General features: G+C 45.5%; 1 protein-coding gene across 4 annotated transcripts in view; it reads right to left on the reverse strand.

The window, feature by feature from the left end:
* Positions 1-22,210, reverse strand: part of IFFO1 (intermediate filament family orphan 1) — a 264,382-nt gene that overhangs the window by 15,326 nt on the left and 226,846 nt on the right. For all 4 annotated transcript variants that reach the window (XM_069650681.1, XM_069650677.1, XM_069650678.1 and 1 more), the window contains 2 exons: positions 14,534-14,626; positions 2,075-2,205 (listed from right to left, as the gene is read on the reverse strand). In XM_069650681.1, the coding sequence (XP_069506782.1) occupies positions 2,075-2,205; positions 14,534-14,626 (224 nt within the window). The remainder of the gene's footprint in view (positions 1-2,074; positions 2,206-14,533; positions 14,627-22,210) is intronic.

The following is a 22,210-nucleotide window of genomic DNA, read 5'->3' on the forward strand; positions in this document are numbered from 1 at the left end:
CAGAAAAAGTTTTAAACTATTTTCTTTATTTTCATGTCTCTTTATTTGATGCACCAAAACGTTTTTTTGCATGTTATTTTTTAGTTACATATGGCACATCCCTGGGAAGGTTAACTCTAATTTTCTTGCTCAAGTATTTTAATGGCTGCTTTGGGACATGAACTAAATATATCTGCTCAGCACTGCCCAGCGCACACCAGATGGCAACTCAATGTCACTTGGCACCTTGATTAGCAAAGTAGAGTTCATTGTGTGTCACCATGCAGGCAGTAGTCCATGGCAAATCAACGCAGTGCTAAGTGCGCAGCAATGTATTGTGCGCTGGACAAGCCACACCCCCTGTTGGTTAATGTCATCTATGTGGCGGTCCAGTATGCAACAGCACATATGCCTGTTTTTGTCTGATGTGTCCAATGTCCATACAATAGCACACTGGAACGCTTGGCACGCTGTTTTCCACCTCGAGAACTGCATTCAATACAAATCCTTGTGCATTATCTTTAAAAACCTCCACCTAGGATAGGACAACGAGGCTATCTAAAGAACAAGCTCCACGCTGCCCGTCAGACCCACACCACCCACAGCTCTAATGGACAAGCTCAACATTGCCCGACAGACCCGCACCACCCACAGCTCTAATGGACAAGCTCAACATTGCCCGACAGACCTGCACCACCCACAGCTCTAAAGGACAAGCTCAACATTGCCAGACAGACGCGCACCACCCACAGCTCTAATGGACAAGCTCAACATTGCCAGACAGACCCGCACCACCCACAGCTCTAATGGACAGGCTCCATGCTGTCCGACAGACCCGCACCACCCACAGCTCTAATGGACAAGCTCCACACTGCCCGACAGACCCGCACCACCCACAGCTCTAATGGACAAGCTCAACATTGCCCGACAGACCCGCACCACCCACAGCTCTAATGGACAAGCCCCACATCATCGAACAGACCTGCATCACCTACAGCTCTAAAGGACAAGCTGCCACGTCCATGCAGCATTGATTTGGAGTAGCTCATGCTTATTTTTTTATTTGTATCACCACAAAACACTTTAAATGCACTGACAAAACTTACTCTGGAGCAGTGACTTAAGTGGCACTGAAAAAAGAGCCAGGGCTTATCAAGGAGGCTTGGCCTAATGGCAGTGGGTCACCTGATGTCTCGTTAGGCCACAACTCCTTGATTGGGCCCCGGCTCAATGGGCTACAAGCACCCCTGCCAGGCAGCCTTTTGTAGAGGTCAGGACCCTCTCCTCCGTTGGGGAGAGGGTGCTGTCTCTGCATTTATTTGCTAAAGGCTTGCCTAGCAGGGGACAGCGCCACACCTTTTCAGCCTTAATGGTGGCACTGCCCCTCGCCAGGTTGGGGAGGGGCAGCATCAACATTAAGGCTGAAAAATTGAGGCCACTGGAAGCCAAGGGCCTTTTTCCTAAAGCCATACTCCTGTGAATGAGCGAGAGCTTCAGGCTTTAGAAAAAAAGGCCTCTGCTTCCAGCAGTCTCACCTTTCTTGCATAATGGTGGCGCCGGCCCACGGGCATCCCTTGCTTTGCTGGAAGAATGCCTTGAAGGTGCACTGCCACCATTATAGACTAAAGACATCTTTTTCGGAAGCCTGAAGTTCTCGCACATGAGCGAGAGCTTCAGGCTTTAGAAATAAAAATCTTATCCTGTAGCGACTGAGGCTGCCAGGGGGGTTTAGTGAGACACAGCAGAGCCCTTACTCAGAACTGGATTTCTGAGCCTGCCAGGGCTCGGCCCCAGCTAGCCCCGTTCCACTTAAAGCCCTGCTCCGGAGAGAATGAAGGGCAAAAAGCCCTTACTGTGCCGTAAGATACAAGGCGATGTATGGATGCAACCGAAACTCCCCTCGGGTCCACCTGTAAGTCGACTCAATATGAGGGTGGGTTGGTGTTATAGTGTGGGCACATGCAGGAGAACTTTGCTAATTTTATTCCAGGATTTCTCAGGCGCAAACAAAGAAGCAAAAACTTAAAACTGGGTATTGTTGGCTGACGCACACACAGGCACACATGCGCACACACCCTTTATTGTTAATCCTTACCGGTCTCCTGATTGGGTGATAAGGCGGCGACAGGTCTCCATCTGCACGTCCAGACCTCTTTTCATACTGCACATTTCCATGTATTCATGCAGGTGGCGGTTCATGTCATTCTTGGCCGTTGTGAGCTCCAGCTGCAGGTGGGAGATGAAGGACGGAAGAGCATTATTCTCTGCCTCTTAGTTCCTCCCACCTTGAATGTTATTCCTTCCCATCTATTATGGCATTAACTCCAACATATGGCACTGTTCTCACGCCACCGACAGTGCTATTCCTCTACACCTATTGTATTAACCTCTCCACCTTAATACATTACCCCCTCCCAACTATTCAGTTATCCCTTGTTTAGTATTCTGTTATTTCCTTTCACCTGCCTTTTTTGTCTCTTATGTTATTCACTCGCAGGGCCGGCCTTAGTGGCATAACTTGGAAAGCCCTACCTTAGGTGGCAAGGATGTAACCCCTTAGGTTTAGCCTGAACTACCCAAGGACTTGGTAGCATTGACTGAGCAGCCAGGCTTAGTCTAGGAGGGAGAAGGGTTGTAGTGAGGCACACAGTACTTATAGCATACAATTGGTTCAAGGAAACACTGACACACTAGCAGTTATATCAGTTATATAAAAATAGTTATTTATTTTATACACACTAAGGCTTTAGAAAATAAGTCATGTAAGTACTATCCATACAGTAAAATCATCGGATCATCAGTCGGAGTGGTCGACTCTGAGGCTCAGCTCCAGAATCCTCACCTTTTATGCAAGAAAACTTGCTGAGCCCACCAGCCACCATTCAAGCCTCTCATGCAAATCTGGAAGGTGGCTGTCCAGGAGGACAGACAGCCTCCCAGTTCAAACTAGTTCCAGAAAGGCACACTGCAGAACAAAGACAGGGGGAGGGGGGTTATCTCCCCCACTTCCTCTCCTTTCAGGCACTCAGAGCACCTTGGCAGCCTTTCAAAAGGAGGCCTGCCAAAGACAAAAGACACATCAATACCTCAACCACCAGGAAGATAGAAGAAGGCTCAAATAAGAACAAGTCATCATGAACCGGGCTTAGAAATGTACATGCACTATTTTAGGCAAATGGTGACCCATGTGTCCCTACTTCAGCTGCAAAGACAACCTACGGTAGAAGTCCACAAAACGTTATGCAAAAAAGTACACTGCCACCAGCCTGTCCGATGAGATTGTAACAGTAAATAAAAGTGACTGGGATAGTGAGAAAAGGGAGACAATGCTTCCCCTCAGCACTCCACATATGTGGAGCGTGGTAAAATAGGGCGTGCTGATCTTGCAAGATAAAATACAGGAGGGATGAAAGGGTGTTCCCTGCCTTGGTAACTGTAGTTAATACAGGTAAAATGAAAAGGACAGCTCAAGGAGTTTCCAGCAACACTGCACAGAAAGTGCTGTGTACAGCAATAGTAAAAGGTAGATGCCAGAAAAAATGGAGGAAAGCATAACCTCCATTAAGAAGCATTCAAAAGAGATTTTTTTAAAAAGGGTTCACAAGTATACAGTAAAAGAACGAGTGAGTGTGGGAAAAGGTTCCCACTCACTCATGAGAAATAGTCCAAGAAGCCAAAAATCCAGCAAAAAGGCTGGGGGACTCACAAAGTGGGAAGAATTACACTCAAGAAGGAAATGCTACCTCACAGCGCACATCTATAGTTATTCCCTCCCCTCTATTAAGTGATTTCCTCCTACCTATGGCAGTATCTCCTCCCCCTAATGCGTTTTTCCTTCTCATTGATGACAGCAAGCCAAATCCTCTATCCCATGATTGTGCACATCTATAGTTATTCCCTCCCCTCTATTGAGTTATTCCGTTCTATAGATGGTAGCAAGCCCAACCATCTATCCCATGATTGTGCACATCTATAGTTATTCCCTCCCCTCTATTGAGTTATTCCGTTCCATAGATGGTAGCAAGCCCAACCATCTATCCCATGATTGTGCACATCTATAGTTATTCCCTCCCCTCTATTGAGTTATTCCGTTCCATAGATGGTAGCAAGCCCAATCCTCTATCCCATGATTGTGCACATCTATAGTTATTCTCTCCCCTCTATTGAGTTATTCCGTTCCATAGATGGTAGCAAACCCAACCATCTATCCCATGATTGCACACATCTATAGAGTTATTCCCCCCTCTATATTGTGTTATTCCTTCCCATGGATGATAGCAAGCCCAACCCTCTATCCCGTAGTATCTCCTGCAATGTATATACATTTTCCTTTTGGATTGGGCAGATGTTTCTTTCTTTCTGCCATGCTATTTCTTCTCCTTTGTTAAGTTTCCCTGCCATTTTATCATGTTCTTTCATTACGTCTCTTCAGTTATTCTTTCCCCTCTGTTGTGTTAATCAGAACTCAAAGTGTACACACGAATGGGTGCTTTCTCTCCACTCTATGCCCCACGCCCTCTGCCTCCTGTTCTATCCCCCACTGTCACTCTACTCCCCCCAATACAAAGCCCATAGGTCCTGCCTTTCCTCCGCTCCACCCTCCAACGTGTTTTACATCTGTACTATCAGTACTGACAGAAACACAGTGAAAGAAAATGCATCTTAAACGACCACCATTACTTTCAATCATTGTGCACCCCCCTAACCCTCTGTCTAATCATTAAGGATTTGTACCTCTTAAAGGGCAAGCCTGGGAATATAAACACCCCCTATCACCCACTACCTGCACACACAGCTGTACTTGAAGCAATTTCGCGTTAATGGAGCTTAAATGCAGAAGACACACATGGATCACTGGGGTGCAGGGCTAGGTGGCGACTGGGACATGTGTATTATGGCCTTAGCAGGCCATTGAATAAATCCAAAGCAAACCAGCGCCTGAGAGGTAGCTCAGCATTCTGTGGCGCTGGAGCATTCCCAGCACGGGGGTGGCGGGTAATAGCAAAAGGGCCCCTTGCTTGCCAATCCCGGAATAGTGCTCTGGTGACAAACTGTAAGGGACGATTATTGATTTTCACAAAAAGTAGAGAAACGCTTCAGTTCCTACCCAATTCGACCTCTGCCGTTAGGTCACCCACTTTTTGTATTATTACACCCCAGCTTTCCTGATTTGTTACTATTTGTTGTGTTAATCGCTCCCTTTGTTATTCCTGTCACGTTTTCTACTCTGTACATTTTCCAACATTGTTATTTACTGTACCTTCTCTCACGGTTTCCTGCCTCTTGCTGTGCTACTTCCTATATAATTGTTTTCAACCTAAACCAAGAATGCAACAAAAGATTAATTTAGTGTTTTCAGCATGAACCCCATACGGCCTCTTTTGGCGCGGTTCTTTTGGCGCGGCCGTTTCGGCATGCCGCATTGGCCGCAGGTCTCATTTAGGCACGTCCTGTTGGCCGCAGGCAGGAGTGCGCAGGCCGCAGGGACCTATTGCACCAGTATGTTGTTTCCTTAAATATATTGCCATCCTAAGAACTAATAAATGCAGTGTTTTGGTTGATAGTATTTTTAAGGAAAACACTACACTGTGAGAATGTTGAATGTTGCTAGGGTTACATCTTCGTGTATGATTCTAGAATGTTGACGGAATCATACACGAAGATGTGGCTGTGTTGAAAGGGCCCACTCGGGGGCTCCTCCAAAGATATATACTGTAATAAAAGTATATTACATTATACTGAATTGCATCATATGTAATTCACTACAATTGGCGACGAGGACGGGGATAGGTGGAGGGAGCCCCCGGACGCTACTAATGAGAATGGTGGTGTCGTGCGAGGTCGGATTTTGTCGGCGAAGAGTCGCTGGTGCACGGAAGAGTATGGTGAGCGGCATTGCAGTGTGAGCATGGTTGCAAAAAAAAAAACAAATAAGGAAAAGAAGAGATATATGTATACCCGACAACAGTTGCAGTGGGCTGCGCGTGAGGACGTTATTGTGTTTCAACTGTCGTTTTGTGTTAGAGGAAAGGACCTTTCTACGTGAGAAACGTGCCGCCATCTTTGGGAAAAGTACAAGCTTAGTTCGTATGATGATCAGATGTTTTGTACGGCAATGAAGCACATGAAAAGGATTAACTAAGAAGCACAAGAGCTACATGGGGGAACTGATGGTGAAATTTTAGGGTGATTTACCGGATTCATAAAGCTGAGAGACATTTAAACAATATTAAAAAATAAATAAATAAATAAAAAAAAAATTTTTTTTTATTTTTTTGAGGAGTGCAAATAATTATTATACCAGAAGAGTGCAGTAATCCCACTGGGACATACCCCATATGAGCAGAGCATTACATACAAATCATCATCAATCTTTGGCCATGCAGAACACGACTGCCCCAATAAAATTTTTACCGGCTCCTGGGAATCCGACATGTCCTTGGGAGCAGTGGCAAGATAATTTTCAAGTATATTTGAGAGCGATTGGAGGGGCAAAATTTAATGACGATCAGAAAGAAGCAACTTTGTTGCACTGTATTGGTACAGAAGCATTGAGAATTTTCAGGTCATTGCCTGATTTGGAGCAGGATGAAGAAACATGGGGAGAGGCTTCAAGTGGGTCAAGGAAATATGATATAGCAGTAGCTAAGTTGAACAAACATTTTGGTAATAAATCCAACATTGTATTGGAAAGATATAGGTTTTTCACAAGGAAACAGGGCAAAGAGGAAAGTATTGATTCTTATTTGGCTGCTTTGAGAGGATTAATGGCTACATGTGCATTTACAGGAGTTACAGATGAATATCTGCGTGATCAGATAGTATTGCATGTGGCTGACCCGCGTATTCAGCAACGATTATGGCAGGCAAAGAACCCTACGTTGGAAAAGACTGTGGAGATAGCCAGGTCAATTGAATTGGGTGAAAAATGTATGAGAGAGATTCAAAGTAAACCGGAGTACTCTGGAATTAAGTCAGTTCAAGAGATAAGTGGTGATCAGAAAAACGACCAAGAGGAGAAAGTAATTGCCTTGGTCAAGAGAATGGTCAAGTCAGATGCGTCTGGTATTTACAGACAAGATGGAGGAGGTGCGTTCAAGCAGAGTAATAAATGCACATGTTGTGGATGGAATAAACATGAAAGCATGGAAAAAGAGTGTCCTGCATTCTTGGCCGAGTGTTTTAGGTGTGGACATATAGGACATTTTGGAAAGATGTGTCGCAGCAACAGAGGAAGAGGAAGGTATAATGGCAGGTTTGGTAGGAATGCTGGATGATTTTATAGAACCAGAGGTGCCACTACTATGGGTGTGAGAGCTGTGGAGGAGATTGCTGGTCCAAGTAATTTGGTGGCGATAACAGATATGGAAAAAGATAGAGTTCAGATACTTACTGTCACACCAAGAAATGATGGAGTAGGATCTTGGGTTCCCATGGATATTGATGGTATAACCTTACAAGTGATGGTGGATACAGGTTCCCCATATACTATGGTTGATGTGCAGACATATATCAAGGTTTTAAAGAAGAAGATGGAAGATCTACAGGTGACCAACACCAGAGCAACAGGATATGGAAAAACGCCCATTAATATCATAGGGTGTGTGTGGGTGAAACTTAAATTTGAAGGACGCAAGACTTACTGCAGATTGTATGTGGCGGAGAATGGGTTTTCAATAGTAGGATGGTGGGAACAAGCTGCATTGAAGATCAAGATTCATCCTGGAGAGAGTGTACCCATTCTCTGCATTGCTGAAAATGTATGTGACAATGCAGAAAGTTTAGCAAAATCTTTTCCAAATGTCTTCAATGACAAGATTGGTTTGCTTAAAGGATTTGAGCATCGCATCATTCTCAAAAGAGGTGTAACACCAGTTGTGCATAAAGTGAGAAATATACCCATTGGCACCAAGGATGCATTGGAAGCTGAATTAAAAAAACTTTGTAAGCAAGATGTGATTGAACCAATTGAGAGTTCGGAGTGGTTATCGCCTATTGTATTGGTTAAAAAAACTGATGGATCTATTAGGATGTGTGTTGATTTAAGAGATTTAAATGCCAACATATGGATAGATAGACATCCGTTACCGAACATTGGAGAAATGTTGTCCACCATGTGCCCGGCGAAATATTTCACGACTTTAGATTTGTCGTCAGCCTACCACCAAGTGATTCTTGAGGAAGGATCGAGACATTTGACATCATTTGTGACGCCGTTGGGAGCTTTTAGGTACAAGAGAATGCCGTTTGGATTAGCTTCGGCTGCGGCAGTGTTCCAGAGATTAATGCATCATCTGTTTGATGGTCTACAAGGAGTGTATTACTTCCAAGACGATATTTTGGTGTCAGGAATGTCTCAAGAAGAACATGATGCAAAATTGCTAGCTGTCCTACAAGTGTTACAGCAGAAAGGAATGACACTCAAAATGGAAAAATGTAAGATAAAGAAAAATGAAGTCACATATTTAGGACATCGAATAAATGACAAAGGCATCATGCCTAAGGAGTCTTTGGTTGACACCATTCTTAAAATCCCAGAACCAAATAACAAAGACCAGTTGAGAAGTTTTTTGGGTCTAACAGAATACTATTCCAAATTTATAGATCATTACTCGGATAATACCGAAAATATGAGGAATTTGATGTGTAAAGGAATGAGATATGATTGGTCAAAAGAATGCAAAAAGGAATTTGAGCGGATAAAGATTATGATTAACAGAGCACCTGCTTTGAAAATGTTTGATTCAAAGTCCAAAACAAGGATAGCAGTTGATGCTAGCAATGTAGGCTTAGGAGGTGTGTTAGAACAAGTGCAAAATGGTGAAGTTGTTACCATAGCGTTTGCATCAAGGACATTAAGAGGAGCTGAGCGAAGTTATTCGACCATAGAAAAAGAAGCTTTGGGAGTGAAGTGGATTTTAGAACATTTCAAGAGTCTCATCTGGGGTATTCCTGTAGATGTCAGGACGGACCATAAGCCTCTTGTTCATGTTTTGAATGCGAAAAATTCGCACATGATGTCTCCACGCATAAGTAGATGGATTCTGATTATTATGCAATTTAATGTTACCATAAAGTACACTCCGGGAAGAAACAATGTAGTTGCGGATTGTTTCTCCAGATTGCCCTGTGAAGAGGTTGCAAATGACTGTGGTGATGAACAAATGTTCATGCTCAAGTGCATCCCAGTTTCTCACAAGAAGAATGGATAGAAGCGAAGGACAGTGACATCGAACAAAAGATGTTGAGGAAGGCTATTGAAACTGGTTGGAGAGATTCCGATGACAAGTTAAGACACTGGGAAAGATTTAAGGATGAATTGTCTAGTGATGAAATATGTGTATACAGAGGAGATCGGATAATACCACCAACAGTTTTAAGAAAGAGGATCATGGATATTGCACATGAAGGCCATGTGGGCAGAATGTTAACTAAAAGAAGAGTAAGAGAAAGTTACTGGTGGCCCAACATGTGGAGTGATATGGAGACTTTAGTAAGGGATTGTACAGCATGTGCAGTGAGTGACAAGAGCAAATCCATACGAACAACTCCATTACAACCGGTGGACATTCCTAGTACTGTTTGGACTAAATTGGCTATTGATATAGCTGGCCCATACGAATCTTTGGAGTCTCAGAAGATTTATCTGATGGTTTTGGTTGATTATACATCTAAATGGGTGGAATGTGGTATAGTAGAAGAATCAGTGTCGGCTGTCAAGGTTGTGAAGTTCCTGGATGAAATATTTAGTAGAGAGGGAGACCCGCAAGAAATGGTGTCAGATAATGGAGCCCAGTTCATGTCATCAGAGATTCAAGGATTTTTAAAGGATAGATCTATTAAACACAGCACTACTGCATTGTACCATCCAATGGGTAACGGGCTTGTAGAAAGAATGAATCGTTTCATTAAGGGGATTATACAGTTAGCTTGTGTTAATGGGTTACCATGGAAGGAAACACTTAAAGAAGCTCTCACTACTTATAAAGTGACGCCACATTCCATAACTGAAGAAGTACCATTTACGTTGATGAGAGGAAGACTTTGTAACAATAGATTGAGACCTGCTTGGATGATGAGTAATGAGAGTAAAAAAATCAATATGGATGACATTGTGGTCAGAGTAAAACGGAAACAAGAGAAGTATAAAAGTTATTATGACCAACAGAAGAATGTTCAAGAAAGTAAAATAAATGTAGGTGATATGGTGAGAGTAAAAGAACCAAAACGTGTGATGAAAGGTGAATCTAAGTTTCGCTCTCCTCAGAGAGTAATAGATTGTTCAAGGAAGTCGGTGGTACTTGAAGATGGAAAAAAATGGTCATGTGATGATGTTGTGTTGGCTAAGGAGAAAGAAGTGATGAAATATGGAGAAGATGGATTGAAGGAAGTTGAAAATTTCAAGAATGGAGGTGATGAACTCAGAGAACTGGTCAATGAAGGATCACAAGGAAGGAATGTACAGGGAAGTTCAATGGAAGGAAGAAATGACAGTATTCAGTCAGGATCAAAATGTAGGACAAGAGTATGGAATTACAAGCAAGACTATGTGTATTATTGAAGAGTTCAACACAGTTATATGTTCCAAGACTGGCTGTAGATGCAAGACACATGGAGAAAGATGTATCCTTTATTGGTTGAAAAATACGGTGTCATGTCATTTCATAGATTAAGTGTTTTTAGTTAAATTTAAAAAAAATATTTTTTGTGTTTGAATATACAAATTGCATGTTATTGTTAAGGTGGGAAGATGTGAGAATGTTGAATGTTGCTAGGGTTACATCTTCGTGTATGATTCTAGAATGTTGACGGAATCATACACGAAGATGTGGCTGTGTTGAAAGGGCCCACTCGGGGGCTCCTCCAAAGATATATACTGTAATAAAAGTATATTACATTATACTGAATTGCATCATATGTAATTCACTACATACACGCTCAGTAAACGGAGCTGTCCTTTAACTGAGTGCACCATTTACAAACAGGTCGCGGGGTCCAGCGTGTCCCACACAGCAACTCACGGAGCATTCATTTAACAAAATGGCCGCGCCGATATGTCCAGCTTCGGTCATGGAGCCTAGAGATTCGAGTTTTTTGCGTACCATGCCATCTAGTGGCTCAATATGGAATAGTTGTAGAAAGATGAAAGGCACTAATTTGGCTGTTCCGCACTCGCTAAATCCGCCAACACCAAAAGGCTTGTGGCTCACTTAAACTTTCCAAGTCTCCAAATGCAAAAAAGGGGGCTAAAGGCAGGTGTAAATGTGTTAAATCCCGCTTTACATCTTCTTTTATGCTACCGAGGATTTGCTTTGTTTTCCAGGAGGTGAGGGTACACAGAAAATGCAGAATTGTGTTAGTTTCTAAGCCAGCAATAACAGAAGAGTGAAGAGTCCAGGAGCCATTAGGCATGGGCTGCCTCCAGCAAAGTGACGTTTTTTTGATCTTCAGACAAGATCCTGCTCAAGGCCCACCTCTGAATGTGAAATGAGGGAGGCCAATGCAGAATACACATCCCTATGGTGCTTATATGTAGCCCACACTGCAGTGCTTGTTGTAAGCATGAGTCACACTGAATTGGAACACCGTGCTGCTACGTGATCTACGATAGCATAAAGGTCTGCCCTCAACCCATTTGTGTTAAATGCAGTTCTCCTGCCCCACCCCAGCCCTAACCCGTGCTGATCCACTGGAAGAACTGCCAAGGAAACGGACAGCTGCAATGTATGCAGTTTTCTGTGAATGCCTCCATTTTTTTATTGTGAACTTGAAGAGGTTAATGTGACTCCCCGATACGCCTCCCGAATTAGCATTAAAGTAGGAGCGACAGCCTTTTTTTTCTGATGCAGCACCCGCTTTGCCTGGGAGATTACCTGCTGTAGGAACAATAGTTCCAGCTAAACATGAGGCGTCACCATTTGTGTGCCTAAAAGCACATTGCCACAAAGAATGTGCGATTTGCAAAGAAATGTATTGTATTCCAACTCCTGTATCTTGTTCACTCTAACAATTCACTTGTTTATGGCACCTCTGGTTTCCTAAAGATGCGACTGTGCACGTGTAAACGAGGTGTTCCCTATCCAGTCGCTCAACCAGTTTCAGGATCACCAGGAGTTGCACCCAGGAGGGGCTAATCTGCCAGAATCATCAACATCTAATTTAACGTTCTCTGAACAAGTGGCGGGTGGTGGGGTTGGGGGATGTGCGCGAGGCCAGGAGATTGGTCGGCACTCTAAGGCAGGCAAGAGTGGACAGGCCCTTGGGCAAGTACCCCCTGTCGACGGGCTGCTCGGTATGGAGATTTGCAGTGTGAGAATGTGTGAGAAATCCGGCTACGGAGACAGGACAACCTCGACACATTGTAAATCCCTCCCGGCCTGATTGACAAATGCGGTTTCAATGGGAACAACTCACTGAAAAATTCTTTGTAGATCAGGCTGGGTTTTTACAGCCCCCTCCGCCCATCCATGTTTTTATGACATTTAAATCAAACATTGTCACCAAGCTCATGAGACTTAAAAATGACAGTAAATTAAAGTAACAATGACAAAGCCTGGACTTGTGCATTATGTATTGCATTCCTGGCAGTTTGTATTGCAACTGTAACTCTCTAGAAAGTTAGAATGTGCGTTAACTTTATTTTAACTCTATCATGTTTAATTCTTTTTAAAAAGGAAGGGATACGTTAGCAGGAACGAGGAAAAGCTTCTGCTTTTGCTCAAAGTTCTTCTATCTGAGATGCAGCGCAGCTGAGGGCGAGTTTCATCAATCATGGTGTCTGGACAGGGTACAACAAGAAGTCTCGGGCATGCATTACTGAAGCTTTTACATGTAAATTAAGTGCTTGCTGATACTCGTACTGCAGGGAAGGACGGAGTCAGCCAGAAACACTCCTTCCGTGTGTCGGTGTCCACACAACATGTACATATGGCAATGCTGCCCCCCGTGGCTGTAATACAATATTGCACCCTGCTAGCACCAAATAAAAATTACAAGCAGACGTGTATTGAACTTCGGCTTCGAGTAGGCTTCCAGTAAGTGTTCGGCCGAAGCCGTATAATTGATTTTCGACCGGAATTCGGCCGAATACTTACTGGAAGCCGAAGTTCGGTACACCCCTACACGGAATGGAACATACATTTCTGCCATGCATTTCCTATCCAACTGCTTTCTGCGAACAGGAAAATGGCACGCTGGCATATAACCAGGGGATCCCTAAAGAATCGGCCTGCTTTTTGCACCTGGTAGAAGCATAGGATTCCATAGGAATCCAATGGAAATTGCGTCTGCTCTGTGTAAATAGCAGATGGCATTCGCGCGTTTTCAAAAACATAGTGCATAAAATGTTCAAAGGTGAATTTACACTTTTTTTTGTACTACATTGTGCAAATTGCGGAAAATTGCTTAGATGAAACCCAAGTGCAAGCAAGCACAATCGGTGGTTCTCCGTGCAATTGCCACTTTTTATGAAATGGTTTTTGTGTCCCTACTTCCCCGTCTCTGGTTCTAACAGCTCTTCCCTCTTGTTGCACTTCTCCCTCCCCTTGTCGTGGTCCATGTCCGCGCTGCAATGCTGTTCCCTCTCCCCCACTATTTACTCACCTCCAGTTGTGGATCCCACAATGGCCGGGGTGGAATTTGGGGTGAGGGGCAGTGTCCGGGGAGGCAGGGCTTAGAGGGGGGCAGAGCTGGCAGTTGACCTCCGATCAAAGGAAATGTCTAAAATAATAGTTTAAAACAGCAATATCAAATATTCTGGCACAAAAGGAATGAATGGCCATGTGCAACTGTGGCCACTTTTGCATTGGAGCCGAGACAATTTTATGCCCCCGTCCAACCCTGGCAGCCAGTATGCAGACGCATAACATTTGCCCACAGCATCACTCACAAACACACTTTTACTCCGTGCACAAACCCAAACAAGACAAATTACAAAGGGTCACCGGAGTCAGCACACATTGAAATCTGGACTCTAAAAAATGCAGCAAATCACATAATATATAACGTATCTGATGTGCTGCATTTTATAGAGGTCAGATTTTGAATGTGTGTTGGCTCCGTGTGTCTCTCTGGTGTTTGTTCTTAGTTGGTTATACAACTAAGGATACCCTCGGGTCTGGCGCGCTTTACAAATAAATAAAACAAACAAACAAAGAATAAACACCAGCGAGACAAAGGAAATGGGTGCACAATGAAAATTAAAGCACCCGAGGGGAGAGTACAAAGTAACAAAAATGCTCTGTGCAGTGTGCACAGCCCACTTGCACCGTGGGGCAGATTAGACTCCGAGCCCACCAAGGTGGGGGCTCAGAGATCTAATCTGCCCTGTGCGACAGAGCACTGTGCACAAAGAGTACATGGCAGATTAGATGGTGGGCTCGGCAAGGAGCTGCTCCGCACCCCGCCGTCGCTCTTTTTTTTTCAGTAACCCAGCACAGAGTTTGCGCATGGGGTTTGGGGCGGCTGACTCTGGGCGGAGTCCGAGATCCGGCTACACCTCTGGTGCCGGATCTCAGATCCAGCGAGAGCCGGCCCAATGACCGGCGCTGCTCACCTCTATCTGGTCGATGGTCTCTTGATATTCTTTCTCCCGGCTCTTGAACAGCGACTCCGTGTCCTTGATCACCTTCTCCAGACTGTCTTCTTGCTGCGGGAGAGAGACACGAGAAGAGAGAGTGAGTGGGCGGAAGGTTTATGAGAAGTCAGGGGTATCAAATATGAGAGGTTCGACGAGGAACAGATAAGAGGATAGTGAAATACAGAACGAAGAGCCCCAAACCAGAAAAACATGGTCGGAGGGGCAGGACAAATGGAGAAAGGTAGAAATGGTGTCACTAGGTTATCAAAGAGCTTATGGCACACAAGGTGTGAACTTTACCACCTCTTGAGTGCTGCCAGCCAAGGATGGGTGCCTTTGGAAAACAGATTTTGGCAACCCCTTTAGTTGACCAAAGCCTGTTCTAGCTCACGTGTATTTCCAGGTCATTTAGATGGTGTGATGGCCACGTTGGAGGCAGTTATAGACATTGGGTGCTGTTCAGGTTCAGGGCCTTGGGATTCGGAAAGTAACCATTTTAGAGGCGAGCATTCGATATTATTCATAGGATCGGGTGATGGCCAGCACTCTGACCAGCTTCATCGTCATCCACAGTCTACTGCCTATCGGCAATCATGGTCAACCATCACCAGCCGCATAGCCAACCTTATTCAGCCATAGCCGACCATGGCACAGCATTGTCGACAATCTCCAACCATGGTCACTCTTCGACTACCAACGCAAACCATTGTAGACCATCCAAACAGGCCCTCCTCCCCTGCTTTGGACCTTGCAGGAGGTCTGTACGACCGAACCACTTTTCTTTAGCACTGCCAAAACTATTTGCTTTGCCAATGCTTGTTTTACAATTTGATGTGTTGGCAAAATTAGTCACTATGTGGCAATTCCCATTTGGCCACACGGTGGCAGGATTGCTTCTCTATTGCACCAAAGACTTGCTACGTTCTGTTTCCAAAGATACACCTTGAATATTGTGTCGTTCTGGGATTGTGCATTTGTATGAAAGAGCTTGGACGGTCGCTTAATGTCTATTAGGCAGAGAGAAGTTCTGCTTGGTGTCAGTCGTCCGACCACTGTTGGAACTGCAGGATGGCAAGTAGAAAGGTCAGTCCACTCCAATGTCGGTGACCTGATAAGGGAAGCCTTAGGCTGCGGTGAACGCCCACCAGCAGAGCCGCTGCCGCCAGCCCCCTTATGGGAACAATGGCGCTGTTGCAGAGAGGTGTGCATATAGGTACATGGTTCCAAATGGAAAGAGAAGCCCCCAACAGAAATATCTCGATAGCAAATGCGCTGGGTGGTTGCCGATAGCTCTCTGACTGACCCCCTGTAGATCTCACTACTCTGACTATCCTTAAGTCAACAGGGTAGCTCTCTCAGTAATGACCCTTTCCCATTACAGAGACCTGTGCATTACATGCAGGTCAGAAGGTCCAGAGGGGAAGTGTTGTGGCTTGCAAGTATGACTAAGACTCAGGGCTGGAAGGACCTTATTTATTCTACATACATATAATCATTAAAGTAAGGAGCAGTTACTTTCACTGTCCTGCATGAGTCTCGTGTGGCGCTCTCATATACGCAGCTATGGTATAAGCTGCAGTGTATCAGAGGTGCTTTGCCTTACAAAGCAGGAGGAGCGCTGCTGTGTGACCGCTCCCTTCCGTTCTTCGCTCCGATCGCCCTGTGCATCGGGCGAAGTATTGCGAGATGAAAGCCGAAGCCGCTCTCGTGAGACTAGCTCTCGGGGTACTTCCTTTTCTTCAGCAGCATGGTCCTACTCCATTATGAAATCTTGCTACTGCACCGGTTTCCTTCTTTCGCGCTGTGGCGGCAGGCCTCACTCACTGCAGTGGGTGGTTGCTCTTCCTCATCTCTACCACTGCTTCTCATTTGTGTCAGGGCTCCTGGTTCCACCTGCACTTCCTTGACTCCACCTCTATTTCTCCTGGATCGCCAGTCATTCCCTGCTCACTCATTTCGATGGTATCTTCACTTTTCCTGGAGAGCTGTCTTTCTTGTATTGCTTTTGTGTGGGGGTAATGGCCCATTTCCCCAGTGTAAACCCCTTTTCAACACTGCTACTCTTTCTAAGTTCCATCGTTTTCCATCTTGAGTACACACATGATTTGTGCCTTTCTGCACAACTTTGATAGGTTTTGCACAAATCATAACCACGGGCACAGCTCTGGGCAACCTATTGTTCTTCAGCCTGCTAGGCCAGTTTTGGGAAGGATTTGTTAAAAAATGAAAAAGTTATTAAAGGAACAACATTTCTGCACAGGGCACAGCAAAAACCTCCGGGTTTGGACCAGGTACAAAACAACTTGGGCACGAAGCGTTGATTCGATTTCTGGGGGGGTATTTAGGGGGGGGGGGGATTTTGACTGGGTTTCTTCCGTCCAGTAGTTGTTAAAATTTTTGACAGAGAAGGGGGTGCCCCCTTCTCCCAAAATTATAGCTATATCTCCCATGGTGCTTTGCAGCAGAGAGGCTTTTTCAGAAATGAAAAAGCTGCTATTTATGTTTGTTTGATACAAGAGATAACCAGGGTTATTGCTGAAATAACCAGCATTAGCCAAAAACAAAAAGTGGAAAAAAGGTCATTTGGAGGAGGTATAAAGATGAGATGGCATCAGGCTAGAGGTGGTGTGAGGCGTCAGACATGGGAGATGGACACATAGGTGGAGTTTTCTCACAAGTCAACATTTATTCAATAATAAAGGGAGAGACAAACGTCTAACTTTCCCTAACCTAATAAACCAAGACTAAAGGAAAATGACCTAGTGTCCAAAAAATGTCTGTCCCTCACTCTAAATTAACAAGGGGGATCCTGGGAGTCCCTCTGCCAGACATTAGTCCTGGTTGCGAGAGACTTACCCAGAGTCTTTAGCTCACTATCTTTCACAGAGAAGAAATATCCTAAACATATCAGTCTTTGTCCTGCCCTGGGGCAGTCCAGCACCGAAATGCTAGGCAATTCTCCTCTGAACAAGAGTACCAACAGCATCCCCAGACACGTGTTTCGGTCTGGTTGGACCTCATCAGTAGGGAGGAGCTGTGCCTCTCTAAGAATAGTGAGCAAGGGGTCCACGTCTGGATTCCCCTAGTAACTTAGGGTGAGACCAAAAGTTACTTGCATATGCAAATTAACAAGGGGGGTCCTGGGAGTCCCTCTGCCAGACATTAGTCCTGGTTGCGAGAGACTTACCCAGAGTCTTTAGCTCACTATCTTTCACAGAGAAGAAATATCCTAAACATATCAGTCTTTGTCCTGCCCTGGGGCAGTCCAGCACCGAAATGCTAGGCAATTCTCCTCTGAACAAGAGTAGCAACAGCATCCCCAGACACGTGTTTCGGTCTGGTTGGACCTCATCAGTAGGGAGGAACTGTGTCTATCTAAGAATAGTGAGCAAGGGGTCCACGTCTGGATTCCCCTAGTAACTAAGGGTGAGACCAAAAGTTACTTGCATATGCAAATTAACAAGGGGGGTCCTGGGAGTCCCTCTGCCAGACATTAGTCCTGGTTGCGAGAGACTTACCCAGAGTCTTTAGCTCACTATCTTTCACAGAGAAGAAATATCCTAAACATATCAGTCTTTGTCCTGCCCTGGGGCAGTCCAGCACCGAAATGCTAGGCAATTCTCCTCTGAACAAGAGTACCAACAGCATCCCCAGACACGTGTTTCGGTCTGGTTGGACCTCATCAGTAGGGAGGAGCTGTGCCTCTCTAAGAATAGTGAGCAAGGGGTCCACGTCTGGATTCCCCTAGTAACTTAGGGTGAGACCTCTGGATTCCCCTAGTAACTTAGGGTGAGACCAAAAGTTACTTGCATATGCAAATTAACAAGGGGGGTCCTGGGAGTCCCTCTGCCAGACATTAGTCCTGGTTGCGAGAGACTTACCCAGAGTCTTTAGCTCACTATCTTTCACAGAGAAGAAATATCCTAAACATATCAGTCTTTGTCCTGCCCTGGGGCAGTCCAGCACCGAAATGCTAGGCAATTCTCCTCTGAACAAGAGTACCAACAGCATCCCCAGACACGTGTTTCGGTCTGGTTGGACCTCATCAGTAGGGAGGAGCTGTGCCTCTCTAAGAATAGTGAGCAAGGGGTCCACGTCTGGATTCCCCTAGTAACTTAGGGTGAGACCAAAAGTTACTTGCATATGCAAATTAACAAGGGGGGTCCTGGGAGTCCCTCTGCCAGACATTAGTCCTGGTTGCGAGAGACTTACCCAGAGTCTTTAGCTCACTATCTTTCACAGAGAAGAAATATCCTAAACATATCAGTCTTTGTCCTGCCCTGGGGCAGTCCAGCACCGAAATGCTAGGCAATTCTCCTCTGAACAAGAGTACCAACAGCATCCCCAGACACGTGTTTCGGTCTGGTTGGACCTCATCAGTAGGGAGGAGCTGTGCCTCTCTAAGAATAGTGAGCAAGGGGTCCACGTCTGGATTCCCCTAGTAACTAAGGGTGAGACCAAAAGTTACTTGCATATGCAAATTAACAAGGGGGGTCCTGGGAGTCCCTCTGCCAGACATTAGTCCTGGTTGCGAGAGACTTACCCAGAGTCTTTAGCTCACTATCTTTCACAGAGAAGAAATATCCTAAACATATCAGTCTTTGTCCTGCCCTGGGGCAGTCCAGCACCGAAATGCTAGGCAATTCTCCTCTGAACAAGAGTACCAACAGCATCCCCAGACACGTGTTTCGGTCTGGTTGGACCTCATCAGTAGGGAGGAGCTGTGCCTCTCTAAGAATAGTGAGCAAGGGGTCCACGTCTGGATTCCCCTAGTAACTTAGGGTGAGACCTCTGGATTCCCCTAGTAACTTAGGGTGAGACCAAAAGTTACTTGCATATGCAAATTAACAAGGGGGGTCCTGGGAGTCCCTCTGCCAGACATTAGTCCTGGTTGCGAGAGACTTACCCAGAGTCTTTAGCTCACTATCTTTCACAGAGAAGAAATATCCTAAACATATCAGTCTTTGTCCTGCCCTGGGGCAGTCCAGCACCGAAATGCTAGGCAATTCTCCTCTGAACAAGAGTACCAACAGCATCCCCAGACACGTGTTTCGGTCTGGTTGGACCTCATCAGTAGGGAGGAGCTGTGCCTCTCTAAGAATAGTGAGCAAGGGGTCCACGTCTGGATTCCCCTAGTAACTTAGGGTGAGACCAAAAGTTACTTGCATATGCAAATTAACAAGGGGGGTCCTGGGAGTCCCTCTGCCAGACATTAGTCCTGGTTGCGAGAGACTTACCCAGAGTCTTTAGCTCACTATCTTTCACAGAGAAGAAATATCCTAAACATATCAGTCTTTGTCCTGCCCTGGGGCAGTCCAGCACCGAAATGCTAGGCAATTCTCCTCTGAACAAGAGTACCAACAGCATCCCCAGACACGTGTTTCGGTCTGGTTGGACCTCATCAGTAGGGAGGAGCTGTGCCTCTCTAAGAATAGTGAGCAAGGGGTCCACGTCTGGATTCCCCTAGTAACTTAGGGTGAGACCAAAAGTTACTTGCATATGCAAATTAACAAGGGGGGTCCTGGGAGTCCCTCTGCCAGACATTAGTCCTGGTTGCGAGAGACTTACCCAGAGTCTTTAGCTCACTATCTTTCACAGAGAAGAAATATCCTAAACATATCAGTCTTTGTCCTGCCCTGGGGCAGTCCAGCACCGAAATGCTAGGCAATTCTCCTCTGAACAAGAGTACCAACAGCATCCCCAGACACGTGTTTCGGTCTGGTTGGACCTCATCAGTAGGGAGGAGCTGTGCCTCTCTAAGAATAGTGAGCAAGGGGTCCACGTCTGGATTCCCCTAGTAACTATGGGTGAGACCAAAAGTTACTTGCATATGCAAATTAACAAGGGGGGTCCTGGGAGTCCCTCTGCCAGACATTAGTCCTGGTTGCGAGAGACTTACCCAGAGTCTTTAGCTCACTATCTTTCACAGAGAAGAAATATCCTAAACATATCAGTCTTTGTCCTGCCCTGGGGCAGTCCAGCACCGAAATGCTAGGCAATTCTCCTCTGAACAAGAGTACCAACAGCATCCCCAGACACGTGTTTCGGTCTGGTTGGACCTCATCAGTAGGGAGGAGCTGTGCCTCTCTAAGAATAGTGAGCAAGGGGTCCACGTCTGGATTCCCCTAGTAACTTAGGGTGAGACCAAAAGTTACTTGCATATGCAAATTAACAAGGGGGGTCCTGGGAGTCCCTCTGCCAGACATTAGTCCTGGTTGCGAGAGACTTACCCAGAGTCTTTAGCTCACTATCTTTCACAGAGAAGAAATATCCTAAACATATCAGTCTTTGTCCTGCCCTGGGGCAGTCCAGCACCGAAATGCTAGGCAATTCTCCTCTGAACAAGAGTACCAACAGCATCCCCAGACACGTGTTTCGGTCTGGTTGTACCTCATCAGTAGGGAGGAGCTGTGCCTCTCTAAGAATAGTGAGCAAGGGGTCCACGTCTGGATTCCCCTAGTAACTTAGGGTGAGACCAAAAGTTACTTGCATATGCAAATTAACAAGGGGGGTCCTGGGAGTCCCTCTGCCAGACATTAGTCCTGGTTGCGAGAGACTTACCCAGAGTCTTTAGCTCACTATCTTTCACAGAGAAGAAATATCCTAAACATATCAGTCTTTGTCCTGCCCTGGGGCAGTCCAGCACCGAAATGCTAGGCAATTCTCCTCTGAACAAGAGTACCAACAGCATCCCCAGACACGTGTTTCGGTCTAGTTGGACCTCATCAGTAGGGAGGAGCTGTGCCTCTCTAAGAATAGTGAGCAAGGGGTCCACATCTGGATTCCCCTAGTAACTTAGGGTGAGTCCAAAAGTTACTTGCATATGCAAATTAACAAGGGGGGTCCTGGGAGTCCCTCTGCCAGACATTAGTCCTGGTTGCGAGAGACTTACCCAGAGTCTTTAGCTCACTATCTTTCACAGAGAAGAAATATCCTAAACATATCAGTCTTTGTCCTGCCCTGGGGCAGTCCAGCACCAAAATGCTAGGCAATTCTCCTCTGAACAAGAGTACCAACAGCATCCCCAGACACGTGTTTCGGTCTGGTTGGACCTCATCAGTAGGGAGGAGCTGTGCCTCTCTAAGAATAGTGAGCAAGGGGTCCACGTCTGGATTCCCCTAGTAACTTAGGGTGAGACCAAAAGTTACTTGCATATGCAAATTAACAAGGGGGGTCCTGGGAGTCCCTCTGCCAGACATTAGTCCTGGTTGCGAGAGACTTACCCAGAGTCTTTAGCTCACTATCTTTCACAGAGAAGAAATATCCTAAACATATCAGTTTTTGTCCTGCCCTGGGGCAGTCCAGCACCGAAATGCTAGGCAATTCTCCTCTGAACAAGAGTACCAACAGCATCCCCAGACACGTGTTTCGGTCTGGTTGGACCTCATCAGTAGGGAGGAGCTGTGCCTCTCTAAGAATAGTGAGCAAGGGGTCCACGTCTGGATTCCCCTAGTAACTTAGGGTGAGACCAAAAGTTACTTGCATATGCAAATTAACAAGGGGGGTCCTGGGAGTCCCTCTGCCAGACATTAGTCCTGGTTGCGAGAGACTTACCCAGAGTCTTTAGCTCACTATCTTTCACAGAGAAGAAATATCCTAAACATATCAGTCTTTGTCCTGCCCTGGGGCAGTCCAGCACCGAAATGCTAGGCA

Source organism: Ambystoma mexicanum, chromosome 3p (genome assembly GCF_040938575.1).
Source record: "Ambystoma mexicanum isolate Mex_15411 chromosome 3p, UKY_AmexF1_1, whole genome shotgun sequence".
NCBI classification, from domain to species: domain Eukaryota; kingdom Metazoa; phylum Chordata; class Amphibia; order Caudata; family Ambystomatidae; genus Ambystoma; species Ambystoma mexicanum.